At 34.1% G+C, this 15907-nt stretch overlaps 1 protein-coding gene across 1 annotated transcript; it reads left to right on the top strand.

The window, feature by feature from the left end:
• Window positions 1-7903: 7903 nt before the first annotated feature.
• LOTGIDRAFT_181619 (hypothetical protein) lies at window positions 7904-15535 on the top strand. The gene is made up of 12 exons (XM_009053266.1): window positions 7904-8050; window positions 8419-8503; window positions 9038-9137; window positions 9607-9704; window positions 10484-10616; window positions 10822-10888; window positions 11377-11580; window positions 11819-11936; window positions 12469-12663; window positions 13296-13415; window positions 14355-14486; window positions 14849-15535. Exons 1-12 carry the CDS (start codon window positions 8003-8005, stop codon window positions 14947-14949), a joined length of 1401 nt encoding a protein of 466 aa, XP_009051514.1. The 5' UTR covers window positions 7904-8002; the 3' UTR covers window positions 14950-15535.
• The last annotated feature ends 372 nt before the right edge of the window (window positions 15536-15907 follow it).

Here is a 15907-nt window from a genome sequence, read left to right on the forward strand (position 1 = left end):
TGACTACCAAAAAATTGAAATAATGGCCACACCCCTCCCCATCCCCTGATTTTTTGAAGGGCTGGAAATCTTATGGATACCATCGGACCTCCCTTACTACTACTATCACCATTGGCTGTTGCTTTTCATTCAGCTTATTACTATTGACCGTTTAACTGCTACTAGCTTTTAGATAAAAAAAGAAACTAATGGTGTGGTTACGTGGTTAACAAATATTTTTACAAAACGAAATGATGAATATGCTTAAACAATTGTTTTATGTACACTCAGAGGACGAGATCCGTAAAGCTCCTCCCACTTAAAGCGACAGAGGAGTAACTCTTCCTTAACAATAATCTATTTTATCACATAACGTGTATGAGATATAATTTGATATATCTTTTGATTTTAAATTTGTATAGCTGTTGTTAAAAATTGACATGTCTTTTTAATGTGATTTCGAAATTCTGAAATAATTTTCATGTACAGCTACAATTCACAATATATACTTTACAATGATTTAAATTCTATACAGTTAGTCTAGATTTTTCAGACACCGAAAAAAACCTTACAAAGAGAGTATTAAGTAAGTATAAAGTCAAGGTTTTTCTCAGTGTAATGCGGATCATGCATTATCTCAATTTTACACAATGTGTACAATATGTATGACTTTTCTAGTCATAAAGTTGAATAGGATCTATCAAGCATGACCCTTGACAGGAAATGTTTGGGAATATGATCCAACCTCATGTAATATATACAAGTTACTGTATTTGTAAACTCAAAGGGATCTTTTTTAGTATATCAAGGCCATTTGTTTGCTTCTATTTGATCAGTTCAATTTTCATGCAGATGTATGTGGTACCTGTAAAAATATAAAATATAATCCGTCAATAGGTCACAAACTGCTAGTATATCTAGTATATCTATAAGAGCCTATGAAAAAGCCAAATAGCACAATGTGCACGATGCACAGCTGGCTATACAACAGTTTAAATAACTTGTTACGTGAGACGTATTTTTTAGAATATAAATTATATGGGCAATTTCACTATAGCATAACTGTAAGAGATAAACAACCTGTCAAGTTTTTTAATGAATGAAACCGCATCTCCGCCCTAGATGTAACATGTAATCAAATCACTAAACAGATCAAAACAGATTATGGTTTTAAACAACCAAACCACCATTTTTTACGCTCATGAAGGCGTAAGCCTGCGATGTATCCTATCTGAAAAAACGATTTCTTTATTTTCATAGAGAGTAGATAGAGCAACTATCTCAAATTCTGCATTATTGGGTTTTCATTATTCCATCCTAGACCTGCGCAGTTGGAAGAAATCAAATTTTCTTGGTCATGAAATATTGAATTTTATTCACACAATAAGTATTGGTCAAACTTTCATGAGACATATTGTGAAGTTTTCAACGAGATTTCTGGAAAAACTAATAAAGGGTTGATTTTCGTGATTTAACTTGGAAATCGTGGGAAATTGGCGGTGTCGGTTCAAATAAATGATGAGTTATATATGAATGCTTCGTTTGGCTTATTTTGTTTGTCGGATAACTTTATGTCATATGGAAGCCTATCCAAACCTTTGAATCTGGATACATGGTGACCATGGCAATTTTGAGTTGACTAGTCGAATTTCACTGATCTGCGGATTCGTTTTGACTCAAGCATTTGGCCTCACAGTCTGTAGTTGATCGATCCAGTAACTTTCGCGTTGTATATGTCTAAGCTTAGGTTTGATGCTAGGTGATGTAGAAATTTTTTCTGAAGGCATGATGAGAAGAGCTCCTTTCACCCAAAACATACCTTTTCTGGTATAATTAAGTCACAAGTTTTACGATTTCATCGAATTTGTACAAGATCTGATTTCAACCAAGCCTGTACGATTATTTTCTCAAAACTGAAAGAGCGTGGGTACTCTAAACGATTTTTACGAAACATAAAAAATTCCACCTTAGCACAGATAGCAGCTAAAAACAGACTTTATGCCGAAGTACCTCCAGGTTTAAGAAGTGCTCCATGTTTGTCCAGTAGATGCAAAACAAGTCCCTTTATATCAGAAACTGATTATTTTGTAAGCAACTCTACGAATAAAAGGTACCCGATCCAGGAACATCTAACATGTGAAAATTCGAATGTAATATATTTAATTTCATGCAAGAAATGCCCCAAACAATATGTAGGAGAAACTAAGAATAATTTACGAACTCGCTTTAATGCTCATAGGTCAGACATCAAATTAAAGAAAGACAAGCCTGTTTCTAATCATTTCAACCTCGACGACCATTCAATAGACGATCTCACCCTAATCCCAATTGAGCGTATAGAAATTGACTTGCCCGAAGATGAAACTACCAAATTCCGTCAATCTAGGGAGGCCCATTGGATTGAGACATTGAATACAGCAAGACCTATAGGACTAAATGTTCATCATAATGTAGGCATAGCACCCTTTGTTGTCCCGTTTAATACAACCAGCAATCGAGCAAGAAAGATAGTTCATGCCCACTATAAGAGCCTTCAAGAGAAATTCCCCCATGTCTATAAGCAGAAAATGATAGTTGCATATTCAAAAAATAAGAACTTAAATGATAATATTGTTCATAGTAAACTAAAAACAATCAGTACATAACAGATACTATACTTCTCGCCCATCGGGCGAGTTATTTTTTCTAATTTCAGATCAGAATAAGAACAGAAGAAAACCCAATAAGACCCTTAATCCTAATTTCTAAATAAAGTGTCTGCTCCACCCTAGGCCTGTACATTTGGGAGAATCAAACCCTCCCTTCCCCGAAATCTAAAAATAGTCGTTTTGTGAACCGAGTATAACCAGTAGTAGTCTACTTTCAATTTTAGTACCTTAAAATTTTCATGGTCATCATATATTGAATTTTTTAGAAGACATTAAGGATTGGTCAGGCTCTCATTCGACATATTGGAAGGTTGTAGAAGATTGAATTTCGCGTTTTAACACGGGAAGAGATGACAAATGAATTAGTGGAGTTAGTCCATATTGGACGGTGGGTTCGTTTTGCCGCATTGCCCAACTTGCCGCATCGTGCCCAACTGCACAAAAACGACATGCAAAACGAAACTAAAGGTTTCTGATAAAATCCGGAATGGCCATTTTTTACATGAAACGAAATATTTTAATCTGTTGTTCCGCATCTTTTTTTTATTATGTATAATTTGGACCTGTTAGGAAATCGAAACTATAGTTTTATGGTAAAATCTGGAATAAAATAAATACCAAGTATAAACGATCAGAACCGTAATACAAAATACATAAATCCATAAAACGAAACAAGACAAGTGCAATAAATTAAATTTGGTAATAACTTGCAAGAGTTATGTCCCTCTACTGCGTGCCAATAACGTCACCCTCGTGCTAGAAAAAATGGCAACTGAAATGCGTGAAAGTGAAAATCTTTTGAATAGAGAAAATCTTCTGAATAGTAAATCAGAATTATCAAGCGAGGAGAAGTTTGAAATTCTCGTATTCGATGTGCTCTATAATTCGGTAGTGGCTCAACCCCCACTAGTCCCAGAATGTCCTGGTGGACAAGGTAGAAGCTGGGGTTGATTGGCTACAAAAATCGACGAACCTGCGATTGTTTAGAAAAAAGAAAAATTAGATAGTGGACCACAGCCATATATGCCCAGCACTGCATGCGGATGGTAAATATTCAAGATTTTGGGCAAGAGCAATAACTCTGCTTCTAACGGTCGAAATAGCTCAAATTCGAACTTGATCTTCGTTTTATGAATATGTATACAAATACCGAATTTCATTTGATTCCATCAAAAATCTAGTTTTTAGAGCGTTTACAAGCAAATGTTGACGGACGAACGGACGAACGGACGGACGGACCTTCGTTCTATGAATATGTATACACATACCGAATTTCATTTGATTCCTTCAAACATGCTAGTTTTTGTGAGTGTTTACAAGCAATTGATGTTGATAGAAGCACTTACTGTATAGAGGTTAAAGGGTGATAACTCCTCAAAACTGACGTAAGAGGCCTAAATCTTGAACTAGCCTGAAATTTTATCCAAAGTTAACTAACCTTTCTCAAACCTTTCGATTTAGGTCCAATAAGATCCATTTTAAGTTTCATCAAAATCTGCTGAAAACTAAGAGAAGAATAGCATATTCAAGATTTTGGGGCAAGGGCAATAACTCTGCTTCTAACGGTCGAAAACAGCTCAAATTCGAACTTGATCTTCGTTTTATGAATATGTATACACATACCGAATTTGATTCCATCAAAAAATTTAGTTTTTAGAGCGTTTACAAGCAAATGTTGACGGACGGACGGAAGGACGGGGTTGCCGTCAATATACGTCCACATAGAGAGATGTGTGCGTATAAAAATCGATGCGGGACACCATATTAAAATATTTCGTTTCATGTGAAACAAATGGCCATTCCGGATTTTATTAGAAACCTTTAGTTTCGTTTTACAACTCGTTTTCGTGCAGTTGGGCACGGTGCTTCAAGTTGGGCAATGCGGCAAAACGAACCCACCGCATATTGCAGCCTGCACACGGTTTGTGTGTGTACTTGATCACAACAACATATTCTGTTCATCTATAAACATGTACTTTTGTAAATTTTAACACGATGTACATCTAAATTTGTGTTAAGTCTTCAGAAGATTTTCTCGGAGGTCGGATGCACTTGATTCGACTTTATCATCCTTAACAAGGATTGGGATAGTGATGTAGTGAAATTAGAGCGTTGTGTTCCAGCATTAGATACGATTCATACAAGAGACTGTAAAAAGGTTTTCTAAATTTTGTAAGTGTATCGGATACACTGATAGCATCATATTGCACCATTCCAATTTTCAAATAGACATCGATAATTCCTGCAATTCCACTAATACTAAGTATTTTATGGCGTTATCTCCGCAAAGGTCTTATGTGATACAAGCAAATTTTGCGGGGTGACGTTATGAAACACTAACTATTAGTGGAATTGCAGGAAGTACAGACGTAAAAATTGGAATGGTGCAAATCGTTGCTATCAGTGTCCCCGATACGCGTGAAATATTTAGAAAACCTCTTTACAATCCCTTAAAATCAAAGATCATATCCGTGATAAGGCTTTTTATAATCTATGAAACTTTTCCAAACATCCTCATTTTAAAAATTGCCATATTTGGTTATATGGTTAAATGATGACATGGGTTTTCCGAAATATATATTGGTCAAAGTATATAAATATATAGAACATTAATTCAGTGTCGTGATTAAGTCATCACTTCCGGAAGGCACTTTGACCATACTAACCTATGAATGTGGTATACTGCACTGATCATATGATATAGGTCAATTTCATTATCAATCTCATTAAGAAAATTTCCAGATATTTCATTTATATACCTTTCTATACCACGGGGTTAATTTATCAATTACATAAGAGAAGTGTATTTACCAATAGTAAAACCGAATTTTCAAGCAATTAATAGGATCAGTGACAGTTAGCAATCAGCTATTTGTAAGATTACCTTTGAGGTTTAAACATAAAAACATGGCCTCTATCAGTGTTTACACTAGCAAACATTATCCAGGAGGGGGTGGGAGGCTGCGAGAGAAGGGCTGAGTCTAGATAGAAACCTTCTTTTATCTAATATAAACAGTATACATTGATTTCATTTGATATCAAATGATAAAAGTAAACTATAAAAGGGAAACGTAATGAAATATTTTGATCAGATTAAATGTATGATGTCGTAAAAGTCTTGAATAATTTTCTAAAATCCAATACTAATTAGCCTATTAGTTACATAGAAGATAGCGAAATCATCTAATTTGGATGGAACTGATGAGAAAATCTAAATTATTTCCTTTTCGTCCCTTTTTTGTTGCGCTCCTTTTTAATATCTCCCCTTGCTATTTTTCCCCTTTTCCTATTCGCCCCTTCCCACTTCACCCTTCTCGTTTCGCCCCATCCAACTAAAAGATCATGCTTGTTCCGGGTTTCAATATGCAATTGCTGTTCTGTATTCACATAACTTTTTTTATGTTATCTTTGCTTTATGTTATTTAAATCCATTATGAAAGGGGCAGATTCATCGTGTTCGAGGGTCTTCAACATATCTAAATACTCTTCAGAAGTCTTTAATTGGAAGGGGCAGAAGGGGATAGATTGGGGAGAATTGGGAAGCGGTGATATAGGAATAAACCGAATAGCTAATAGATGCTAGATCTTCAAATCCCCTATAACAAGTTACACTAGACCAATTTCAATGTCCTTGAAGTTTGAATAGCTTTGAGTGGTTTTATGACAAGGATTTAAAAATAGGGGCAACATTGATCTTATAATGATTTGGAAGAGGCTGGTGCCCCTCTCACATTTCTGCATGTCTGAATAATATAAAGCAACAGTAATAACAGATATTTTGGCTTATTAAGTGTTAGTTTGTGAGGAGTGTATTAAGTATGCCTGTATAACTGAATTGTACACATGAAAACTTCGCAATATGAAAACAATACTTTTTTTTATACGACCACATTATAATAGTTTTTATTTGATTTTAATGATATTTGGTGTGATCATTTATAATGATTTATAAATATATAAAATTGACGATTTTTTCAATAAACGGTTCTTGAGTTATTGTCCTTGACTTTGGAAAAGCGCGTCGAAATTTGTTTGTGAAATAGAGACTACAGTTTTCATCCGATTTATATGAAATTTGGTGTGATAATTTATAGTGATGATATCTTGGTCATTTTTCAATAAACTGTTCTTGAGTTATTGCCCGTGACTTGTTTGTATGCAGTATAGAGACTACAGTTTCCATATGCTTTTAATGAAATTGTGAGGGTGTAATCATCTATTACAATAAATTTTGGTCAAGTTTAAATTTGACGACTTTTCGATGAACTGAATTGAGTTATTGCCCTTGACAGAGGAAAAACGCATTAAAATTTGTTGGCTTGTGAACCCGAGAGAGGTGTTTACAAATTTGTGTGTTTGTTTAAATTAACAAATTAGATTTTTATTACGATTTGACACAGATTGGGCGTATCTTCCTATCTTGTTAGTAATATTACTTCCCTTCCTCCGTAGTCTAGCGATGAAATGTATGGATATTTCCTTCTGAACGAAAACTATTATTAGTTACAAGGAGTGACTAATTTATTTGATCATGAAACCCAAATGAGACGCTTTGTCATTAGTGCAACCTTAGATTATTACTAATGTCACTACTAAAATTGTCCCTTGGTAAATGACAATGACATGACAAATAATCGTCTAGCTTTTCCGACGAAACAACAGACCTAGTTCCCGTATCCAGCATTATTTTTTTTTCACAACACAACACTGTTTCATTTGCTCAGTTAAAAAAAATATTGGAATTTAATCCCCATTTTGTGAATGTTGAAAATATACTAATAAAAGTTCTACACATTTCCATCTAAATCTAATACACATATGAGAGGTAAAAATAGCCATTGAATATGACAAAATGCTAGTGGGTGCTGTGGTTCAATAGTGAGATTTGGTGCTTAGAGTTTGCCAGTCTGATATTCATCCAAACAACCACCTGGAGCAAGTTCAGCTTTTCATCTATTTTCGTAACTGAGTATTTTTCTTCATTTCATAGCCTCCCCAGTTCCCCCAAACCATGACATATTTGTCAATAGGTCGAATAGAAATGATTAAATCGAAGTGAAATTCGATTCAGAGAATATATCTATTGCATGTTGAAGTTGAAATCTGATGCCTTTGGTTTATCAGATGTCCACGATGTATCATCAATATTTCAATATTTGCTTTCAAGTAATAGGATTAACAAGAAATGATTAAGAGGAAGATCCGTTTCAGGAGGAAATACATTTGGTATATATTATGAATGTAGTATATCCTAAGAGCACAAACTTTTTCATAAATCTGAATTTTACTTCCCGTTTGGTTAACTTTAGTTAAAGAGATTGAAGATTTACAAGTCGTATCAGAAGTGATTGTGAATATCTGTCTAATTTCTCACAATGAAGAACATTTTTGGAGTGATGGTTCTTGCAACGTTTATATTTTTGGTAAGAATGTTTCAAATCTTATTACAAAGAATTGCTACTGTTTTCGTTTTTTCGTTGTCGATTTTACCGATTATTCAAATCGAATTTCAGCTTCATAAAAGTATTGATAGTTTTACATTCACCTTGCTTTGATATAAATGCAAAATTTACAGTAGACATAATTCGGTCAAAATTAAGGCCATTATCTATTATTTAAAAAAGACAACTAACTTTAATAAGGAAGTGTTTGATGTCACTAGTAAAAGTGAACCAGCGCTCTTATTCTTCTTTTGATTCCACTGCGACTTTATCTGTCAATATGGCATCCTTAAGCAGTCAATTAGGTTTAACTGGTCCATGTATATGTTAAAAAAATACTCTTGTTTTAGACTAATGGCGCTCCGACCAGTTCAAAAGAAGACACAAGATCATTAGATGAGATATTGATGGATGCTATGACCCAGAATAATAATGGTAAGGACTTGCAACTGCAAATTGTATTACTTTAACATGTTAAACATTTCTAAGAGGAAATTGAGCAGTGGAAGGGGCAGTCTGATTTTTAAGTGGATCGGGAAACCTAGGTCGTCATATCAATGAAAACTATCGACCACAATCTACAGAAATTTGTCCCATATCTTATCCTAAAGATTAAGTAATGTTTAGAACGCCAAAACTATTAGGTTTACGTAAACTTTTTAATGTCTTTTGTTTTTGGCTGGTGTTTGAAAACTAGTAGTAAACGCCGATTTGTAGAGAAAGGATTCCACTAAATCGAGTCGTAATACCGTCCAACACCATTGCAAGGCCAGTGCTTTTATAAAACTATGCCCTCACCTTACTTTATTATATCTTTAATACATTCCCTTAACGGTTTAAAATTGATCTAGATACTCTTTGAAGTTTCCTGTAGGCTGAATACTCCTTACCAAATAGTGTGAGTTGCAATGGCCAGCTGCATTATCATACCTATCTATAACTTAACCTATTGACTCCTATATTTTACAGTTGAGATGTTAGATTTGTTTCATGATTTGGGTGATGGCAAAATGATGGCTATGGTGGAACTTGATATTTTATTAAACAGGACAGAATTGGCTCAATACAGGTAATGATAATATTTCCTGGTCATGACAAACTTATGTGAAACAAATGTATGTAACATGTGACCTATACACATTTTTGATATATCATTTCATCATAGTTTTGAATTCTGATGAAACCAATAGGACAGCATCAAGAAGACTACTCAATGGTTTCATGGACATTATAACTAAAATAGTTACCTATACGTATTAAGAAGTAACTTATATCGATAAAAGTTATAACTCTGGATCTTAAATAAGCACAATTTTGTATTTTGAATTCATCTGGGAATGGAAGTCTGAAAAAGCTGGTAGTAAGCTAAATTCAAAAACAAACGGACACACAATTTCTTAAGCTGTGGATTGTTGCTTGGTCCAATATTTGCAGGTTTCACGCTTCTGTTCAAGGATTCTTTCATATGCCTACATTTCTATATTGACCAGTATGTATCTTCCTCTTCAGCATCAAATTTCAACTTTGATTTTTTTCAGATCGCCAGCTAACAGACACAAAAGAAAAGCTTATAATAATTTAAGACTGAGATGGCCCAATAACCAAGTTCCTTATCAAATTCAGGAAACAGATTTCAGTAAGTATATACAATATTAAGAAGGACAATTATGTAACTATAGTGTCATCATTATTGTAAGAATACGAGCAGAACCAGTTATCTGTATGTTTGAAACATTGCTCAGAATGTTGTTACCATTGACAATTACTTGCATGTGTCTTAGTTCGTCAAATCTTTGAAAATTGACAAATTCCAAAATTAAACAGATTTCGAACGCCAAGATACTTAAATCAAATTAGCCCTTTCGACTTGTGATTCTCAGGGAAATTTAGGTTGAAACCTATAAGGACCAATGTCATGTTAGGTTATGAGACAAAGGTTTAAATTGCCCGACTGCCCTCTAGAATATAGATTTGGGCTTGACATTTCCTTTACATATGAACATTAATCATAAAACATATTTATCATCATTGTTTACGCTAATTGAGAGAACACGGAAATATCTTAACATGTTTTTAAGTATTCGTGCCCAATATCGCATTAAAATAATACAAACAGTATATTTACGATTGGCTGTTATTTCAAAGAGTCATTGAGCTTTCTAACTGATTAAAATACTTTTTGCGGTGTTCATCTTAGTACTATGTTTTTGAACAAGTCGGTCAATACAATTACCTCAGTTTAGGACATGTACACAGAGTCACCCAACCGCAAAAGAATAGGTATCAAATCATCATGAACCGAATTCCAACCGGATCGTAGGTAAAAAATATCATTAATGCTGGTCATTACACAATTTACTGGAGACCAATGGCCTTCTTGTAAATGTATCATTATGTTGGGTGGTATTTTTTTAGGCTCGAGAGATATATCTACCATCAGAGCTGGAATAAAAGATTGGGAAGACATGACATGTTTAACATTTAATGAAGTTCCACGAAACCAACTGAACCAGAATCCTAGCCGAATACTCTTCAGAAATGGAGACGGGTATGGATACCTTAGTTACGATCTTACATTGTTAAAAATGAATATCTTCACTTATTATCAGCTTTACCTTTGATCAAGAATAGTAATGAGGCCTAATTGTAAACTAACTGAAATGTATGCTAATGGAGAGTGACCACTTGCGAGCTCTAAGTGGCGTGGGTTATCTTTGCACAAGTGCACAATCCTTTTATTTGTTCCATTTTAGGTGTTATTCCAGATTAGGGCGAACTGGTACTGTTCAACCAATCAGTTTAGGACGTGGTTGTAGAACGGTAAATCTGTTTTCTTTGCTAATATGAGCAAATTTATTTGTCAAAACCGTCCTTCTGTAAGGTATGGCTATATTTGATTCGGAGGCAAGTGCAAGAGGATGTCTTTGGTCGCCCACAGTTTGATCAGCCAGCACGGTAGGGTGGATCTCAAGTAATTGTTGTTGGAACGGTAGGGTAGGTAGATGACAAGTTAACGTTCGCTTCCAGCGGATGCTGATATCGCAAACTAGTTGTTGGAACGGATTGCGAATGCTTTTTATACAAAAATTCTCGGTCGAGATCGACTTTTAGCAATTATCAGACGGGCGTTTAAACTTTAAAATCACCAATTAAAACACACATAGATTGAAATTACATCGACATCAAGTAACATTATCCTTCTTTTGTTTTTTTTTTTTTTTTGTTTTTTTTTTTTTGCTTTATAGACAGAAAATACAAAAGTGCATCCGACTAGAACCCAACTAATAGTTTTATTTAATTGATTTCAGAGAGGTATTGTTGTCCATGAAATCGGTCATGCTATTGGTTGGATTCATGAACAAGCTCGCCCAGATCGAGATGATTTCATCACTGTTAACTTTAATCAAATCCCACCTAAGTGGCAGTCCCAATACAGTAAAAGATCACCAAATGTTATTAATGATTTCAACGTTGAATATGATTATACCAGTATTATGCACTACTCGGCTAATGTAAGTATCCATTCTTATTGGATTCTTAAGGATTGGATTCTTATATTCTAGATTTCAACTGAAGAGAAATCTATATTTTGGGTATCATTGGACTCACAGATTTTAACAACAATTTTCAGCCTATCGAGGAAAATGGTCATTTGCAATGTAGCTCTCATTCGCATGAGAAATGCGAGTATGACTGAACAAAAGTATTTAACAACAACAATTTTGAAACCTTTCATTCTTACTTTTTCAGTCATTCGGACCCAGAACAATTGTTACTAAAGATCCAGCTTTCCAGAACTTGATTGGTCAACGTCAAGCATTGAGTTTTAGAGATGTGAAATTGGCCAATCTAATGTACAGCTGCGCTGGTGAGTTATAGACATCAAAACATTTCACTGTTAACCATACATATCAACGTCGAGAAGGATTTTCTCTGAAACCAATGGTCCGTGTGATAGGAAGTCAAAGAAACTGTATTTTGCATACTGTTTGCCTAGATTTAGGCTAACAAAGTCGAGGATATTCACGCAGTGTACAAATAGAAGCGTTTATTTCAATTTTTCAAATCTTTAGTCTGTACAGCCTTTAGTACTTTGGTCTTCGGATTAGTGCATCTTCCAAATGCCTCCGACTTTCAACACCTTTAAAAAGAACATATCTAAGCTCCTAGCATGTTTATAACTAGCCAAAACACTCTAGCTTACCTGAAATCATTTCAAAACTTGTTTTTCATCTGGGAACTAATGGTTATTTTTCAATGTCAACATATAATGTAATAGTAGGAGACCTGTTTAGGGGTTTTAAGCAAGCTGACGAGAAATGCATTTGTAGGTAAGATATATTACAATATTTACCTGTCCAAAACGTACAAATCATTAAATGCTCTGTATACCCTTTTAGCTGAATGTACGAGACAAACCTGCCCTGGAGAGGGTTTCCAAGGAAAAGATTGTCGATGTTATTGTCCAATGGAAACAACAAACATCCAAAATCCTGTTAAATTGTGTGATATGACAGCAACAACTCGTCGTACAATACGAACAACAACACCATCAACTACAACTACAACGCAGTCCACTGTTAAACCACCACCAGGTAAGTCTAACGTAACAAAACGTGGCGTCCGTTTCCCTGAATCAGGACAAGGCCAAGAATTGACCATTAGATTTTCTCTGTCGTTAATATAGTCTGGTGATTGTCTTACTTAATCACTAATGATTGATATATTTCCTCATGTGAAAAGTTTCTGGTAGCTGCTACCAATGTTTCATCAATATTTTGTTTTGGATTTCGGGTTTTGTATTGCGGTTCGCATCATTCGTACATGTACTGGGTTTATATGTCAATAATCGTTGATGAAAATTTGCCTATATCATCAACAGATTTTTTAAACTTTTAATTTTCATTGGTTAGCAATATGACAATTCATGTCGTACCGAACAGCATTTTAAGAAACACTTTGTCAGAACATGGATGCCGAATGTAGTGACCCATCAAAAAAAGCATACAACGAAATCTGTTTTTCAATCTAATGGCATTAAATAGGTGCTTTTGAGAGCATGGCAATTTATTGAAATAAATATGAAATCAAGTATAGTCCATTTGGAAAATTCTTCTTTATTGGACCAGTTGACTTTCTCTTTGCTTTCGTAGTATACACCCCTAATTTTGATTTCGTCTACAATCTAATAAATGAAATTAAATAAATAGATATTATTATTATTTAGAATGCAGAGATATTTTACTACAATCAAGGTGTGAATCTTTAAGAGATAATGAACAATGTAGACGCGATCCAGAAAGATTGATGGTATATTGCAAGAAAACGTGCAATTTCTGTGATGAAGGTAAGTGTTTTAGGTCTGTTTGTAAAAGACTCCAAAACAAATTTATATCCAGGTATGAATACGTGTACATAACTTATGAATTCACAAAATGAAATTAATTATTCTTAACTTAAGTCATAGATACTAATTTTTCAAACCACAGCTCAATTGTAACTTTTTGTGTCGAATGTACTGTCGTAGCAACGATACTGCACAGTCAACTACATTGTACTTTAGATTGCAACGACATCAATATACTTTTATTTTCTACAAATCGTGAAGTCTCAAATCAAAATAACCACAACCTATGATTTTCCTGTGTGGTTTTAAAACATCTAGTTGATTGGGAATATAACAATAGTGACCAACTTTAAAATTAACTAAGTTAAGATATTACCGGTATTGTTCTTGTTTGAAAAGTGAACCAATGATATTAATAATTGTTATAAGCGGAACAGCGATATCTCTTAAATTACCACAAAATAACACTTATAAACGGGATGTTAGATCTATAGATAGTAATTATAAAGTGGTGGGAACAAGATTTAACCTATTCGTCCTTATATAAGTAATTTCGATCCTTTGACCTTGTACTTCTGAAAGTAGTCGTATCCTTTATCATTAACGTTCCCATAGAAGATTCTGCTTAAAAGTTCATATGTAAGATTTGTACTTTTGGACATCCAATTGAACTCCTTTGTTTGTCGATCCGAACTAGTAATTGAAATAGTGTTAACAAATTCTTAACTTCTCTTTTATCTAAAGGAAGAAAAAAATGTATATGAATATTTAAGTGAATACTAAAATTTAACCAATTTCATAGACATAAGCAGTAAAAAAGCAGGTTTTTGTAGATTACCGTCAAGTCTTTTAATAAATAACTTGAAAATTTCCTAAATCAATGTACATGTGCTTGTTTTTTTTACTTTGGTTTATTTGTCTAATTCTGTATGTTTTTAGATCCTAATAAGATGTGTATGGATTTTGATAATGCCTGTCCGTTTATAGCCTCGTCTGGTTACTGTAATAGCTCATTTTCTGATTTAGTTAGAGAAACATGTCCTAAATCTTGTAAAGTTTGTATAGCACCATGTAAGTATATTTTTTTTTTATGAAACATTTGTTATTAACGCAATAAAGGCAGACCACCATTGTCACGCCCATTTGATGTGTCACCAGATAAGAAGTCCGAATATTGCCATTAACAATGAGCCTTAGGTATCTAGATAAAGAGCTTTAGATGTCTTGTTGCGACAAGCCTACGTTTCAATCATCAATGGAAAATGGTTGATTCAATCACAATTGAAACACGGGGGTGGCTTCTGAGGGAATAGGGAATAGAAGGTATTTATTTTGAATGAGTCAGTCTACATGTATTATGTAAGATGAAATGAAGTATTTTTATTTTCGCATTCAATGATATTTCTCATACTAAAAATTGTTTTTTCTTTCAGCAACATGTGCACTGGATATGATTGAAAGTTTATCTCCAAGGATCAACCCCAGTCTGTTTTCGTTGTTGTTTGTATTTATGGCAATTTTCATCAAAAATTAATCATATATTTAAATCCCATGTGTTCGAACTTTCTTGCCTAATGTAGCAAAATGTGGATCATCGAAATCTTTCAAATTTGCTTTGTTGAAGGGATTCGTGACGTCATGAAACTTGTTTTAAGAGTGTTATAACAGTTTATAAGTGAAATGACTAACAATGGAAAACAATGTTTTATACTATGTACTATTCCTGGTTTTTGTTTAATACAACATTCAACAATTTATATTGGCATCATCAGTTGAAAATGACAAGGTAAATTGTTGAACCGTTGTGTATAATAAAACCCAGTTCCATACTATATCATTGTGTTCCCCAATTTAATGTGATTTTTCTGTCGCATAAGAATCCGTTCTATAAATTGATTTTTATCACTCATTTCACATCATTAGATTTCGATCTCTCTCCATTCAAGAAACCTGTTTGTCTCGGATTATTTGTGTCGTTTGTTTTGTGATATTTATATATTTTGTTTATATATATTTGTAGATATTATCGTCAATATTATAATTTATTTCATTTGTGAATTATGTCAAAATAAATTTAAATTTTTGTCCAATCCATTTCTAATAAACAGTTTACTATTATTATTTTGATCGATTTATACTCATGACCAGCCCGTGGTTCTCTTTTTTGCCAACAACGTTGTTTCTATTTGACGGTTTCATAATCCTATCCTGCTTTTGTTTTCTGCACTAACCATAGACTTAATTGAAAAAGGATAAATAATGTACACAACCATTTGTCATGCAGGCTTCACACTGTGCCGATATTGACACCAGGTGTCCATACGAATAAGGAAAGCTGAAATTCGGGCGCGGATAGCGCCGAACTACGATAGCAGCCAATCTAAGGCTGAAGTAAGTGCGATGCAGACAGACCGTCACACGATAATGAGAATTGAAATGAAATAAGAGGAGTTTTACGTCTGATTGGGCTATTGATGAAGGCAAGAGTACGA

Source organism: Lottia gigantea, assembly GCF_000327385.1.
Source record: "Lottia gigantea unplaced genomic scaffold LOTGIsca_2, whole genome shotgun sequence".
Taxonomy (NCBI): Eukaryota; Metazoa; Mollusca; class Gastropoda; family Lottiidae; genus Lottia; species Lottia gigantea.

Excerpts from the sequence above, each read along its gene's own strand:
- LOTGIDRAFT_181619 (XM_009053266.1), top strand. The coding sequence starts at position 8,003 with ATGAAGAACATTTTTGGAGTGATGGTTCTTGCAACGTTTATATTTTTG. Across the intron at positions 9,138-9,606 it reads ACAGAATTGGCTCAATACAG|ATCGCCAGCTAACAGACACA; the intron begins GTAATGATAATA and ends GATTTTTTTCAG. Across the intron at positions 11,937-12,468 it reads TCTAATGTACAGCTGCGCTG|CTGAATGTACGAGACAAACC; the intron begins GTGAGTTATAGA and ends ATACCCTTTTAG.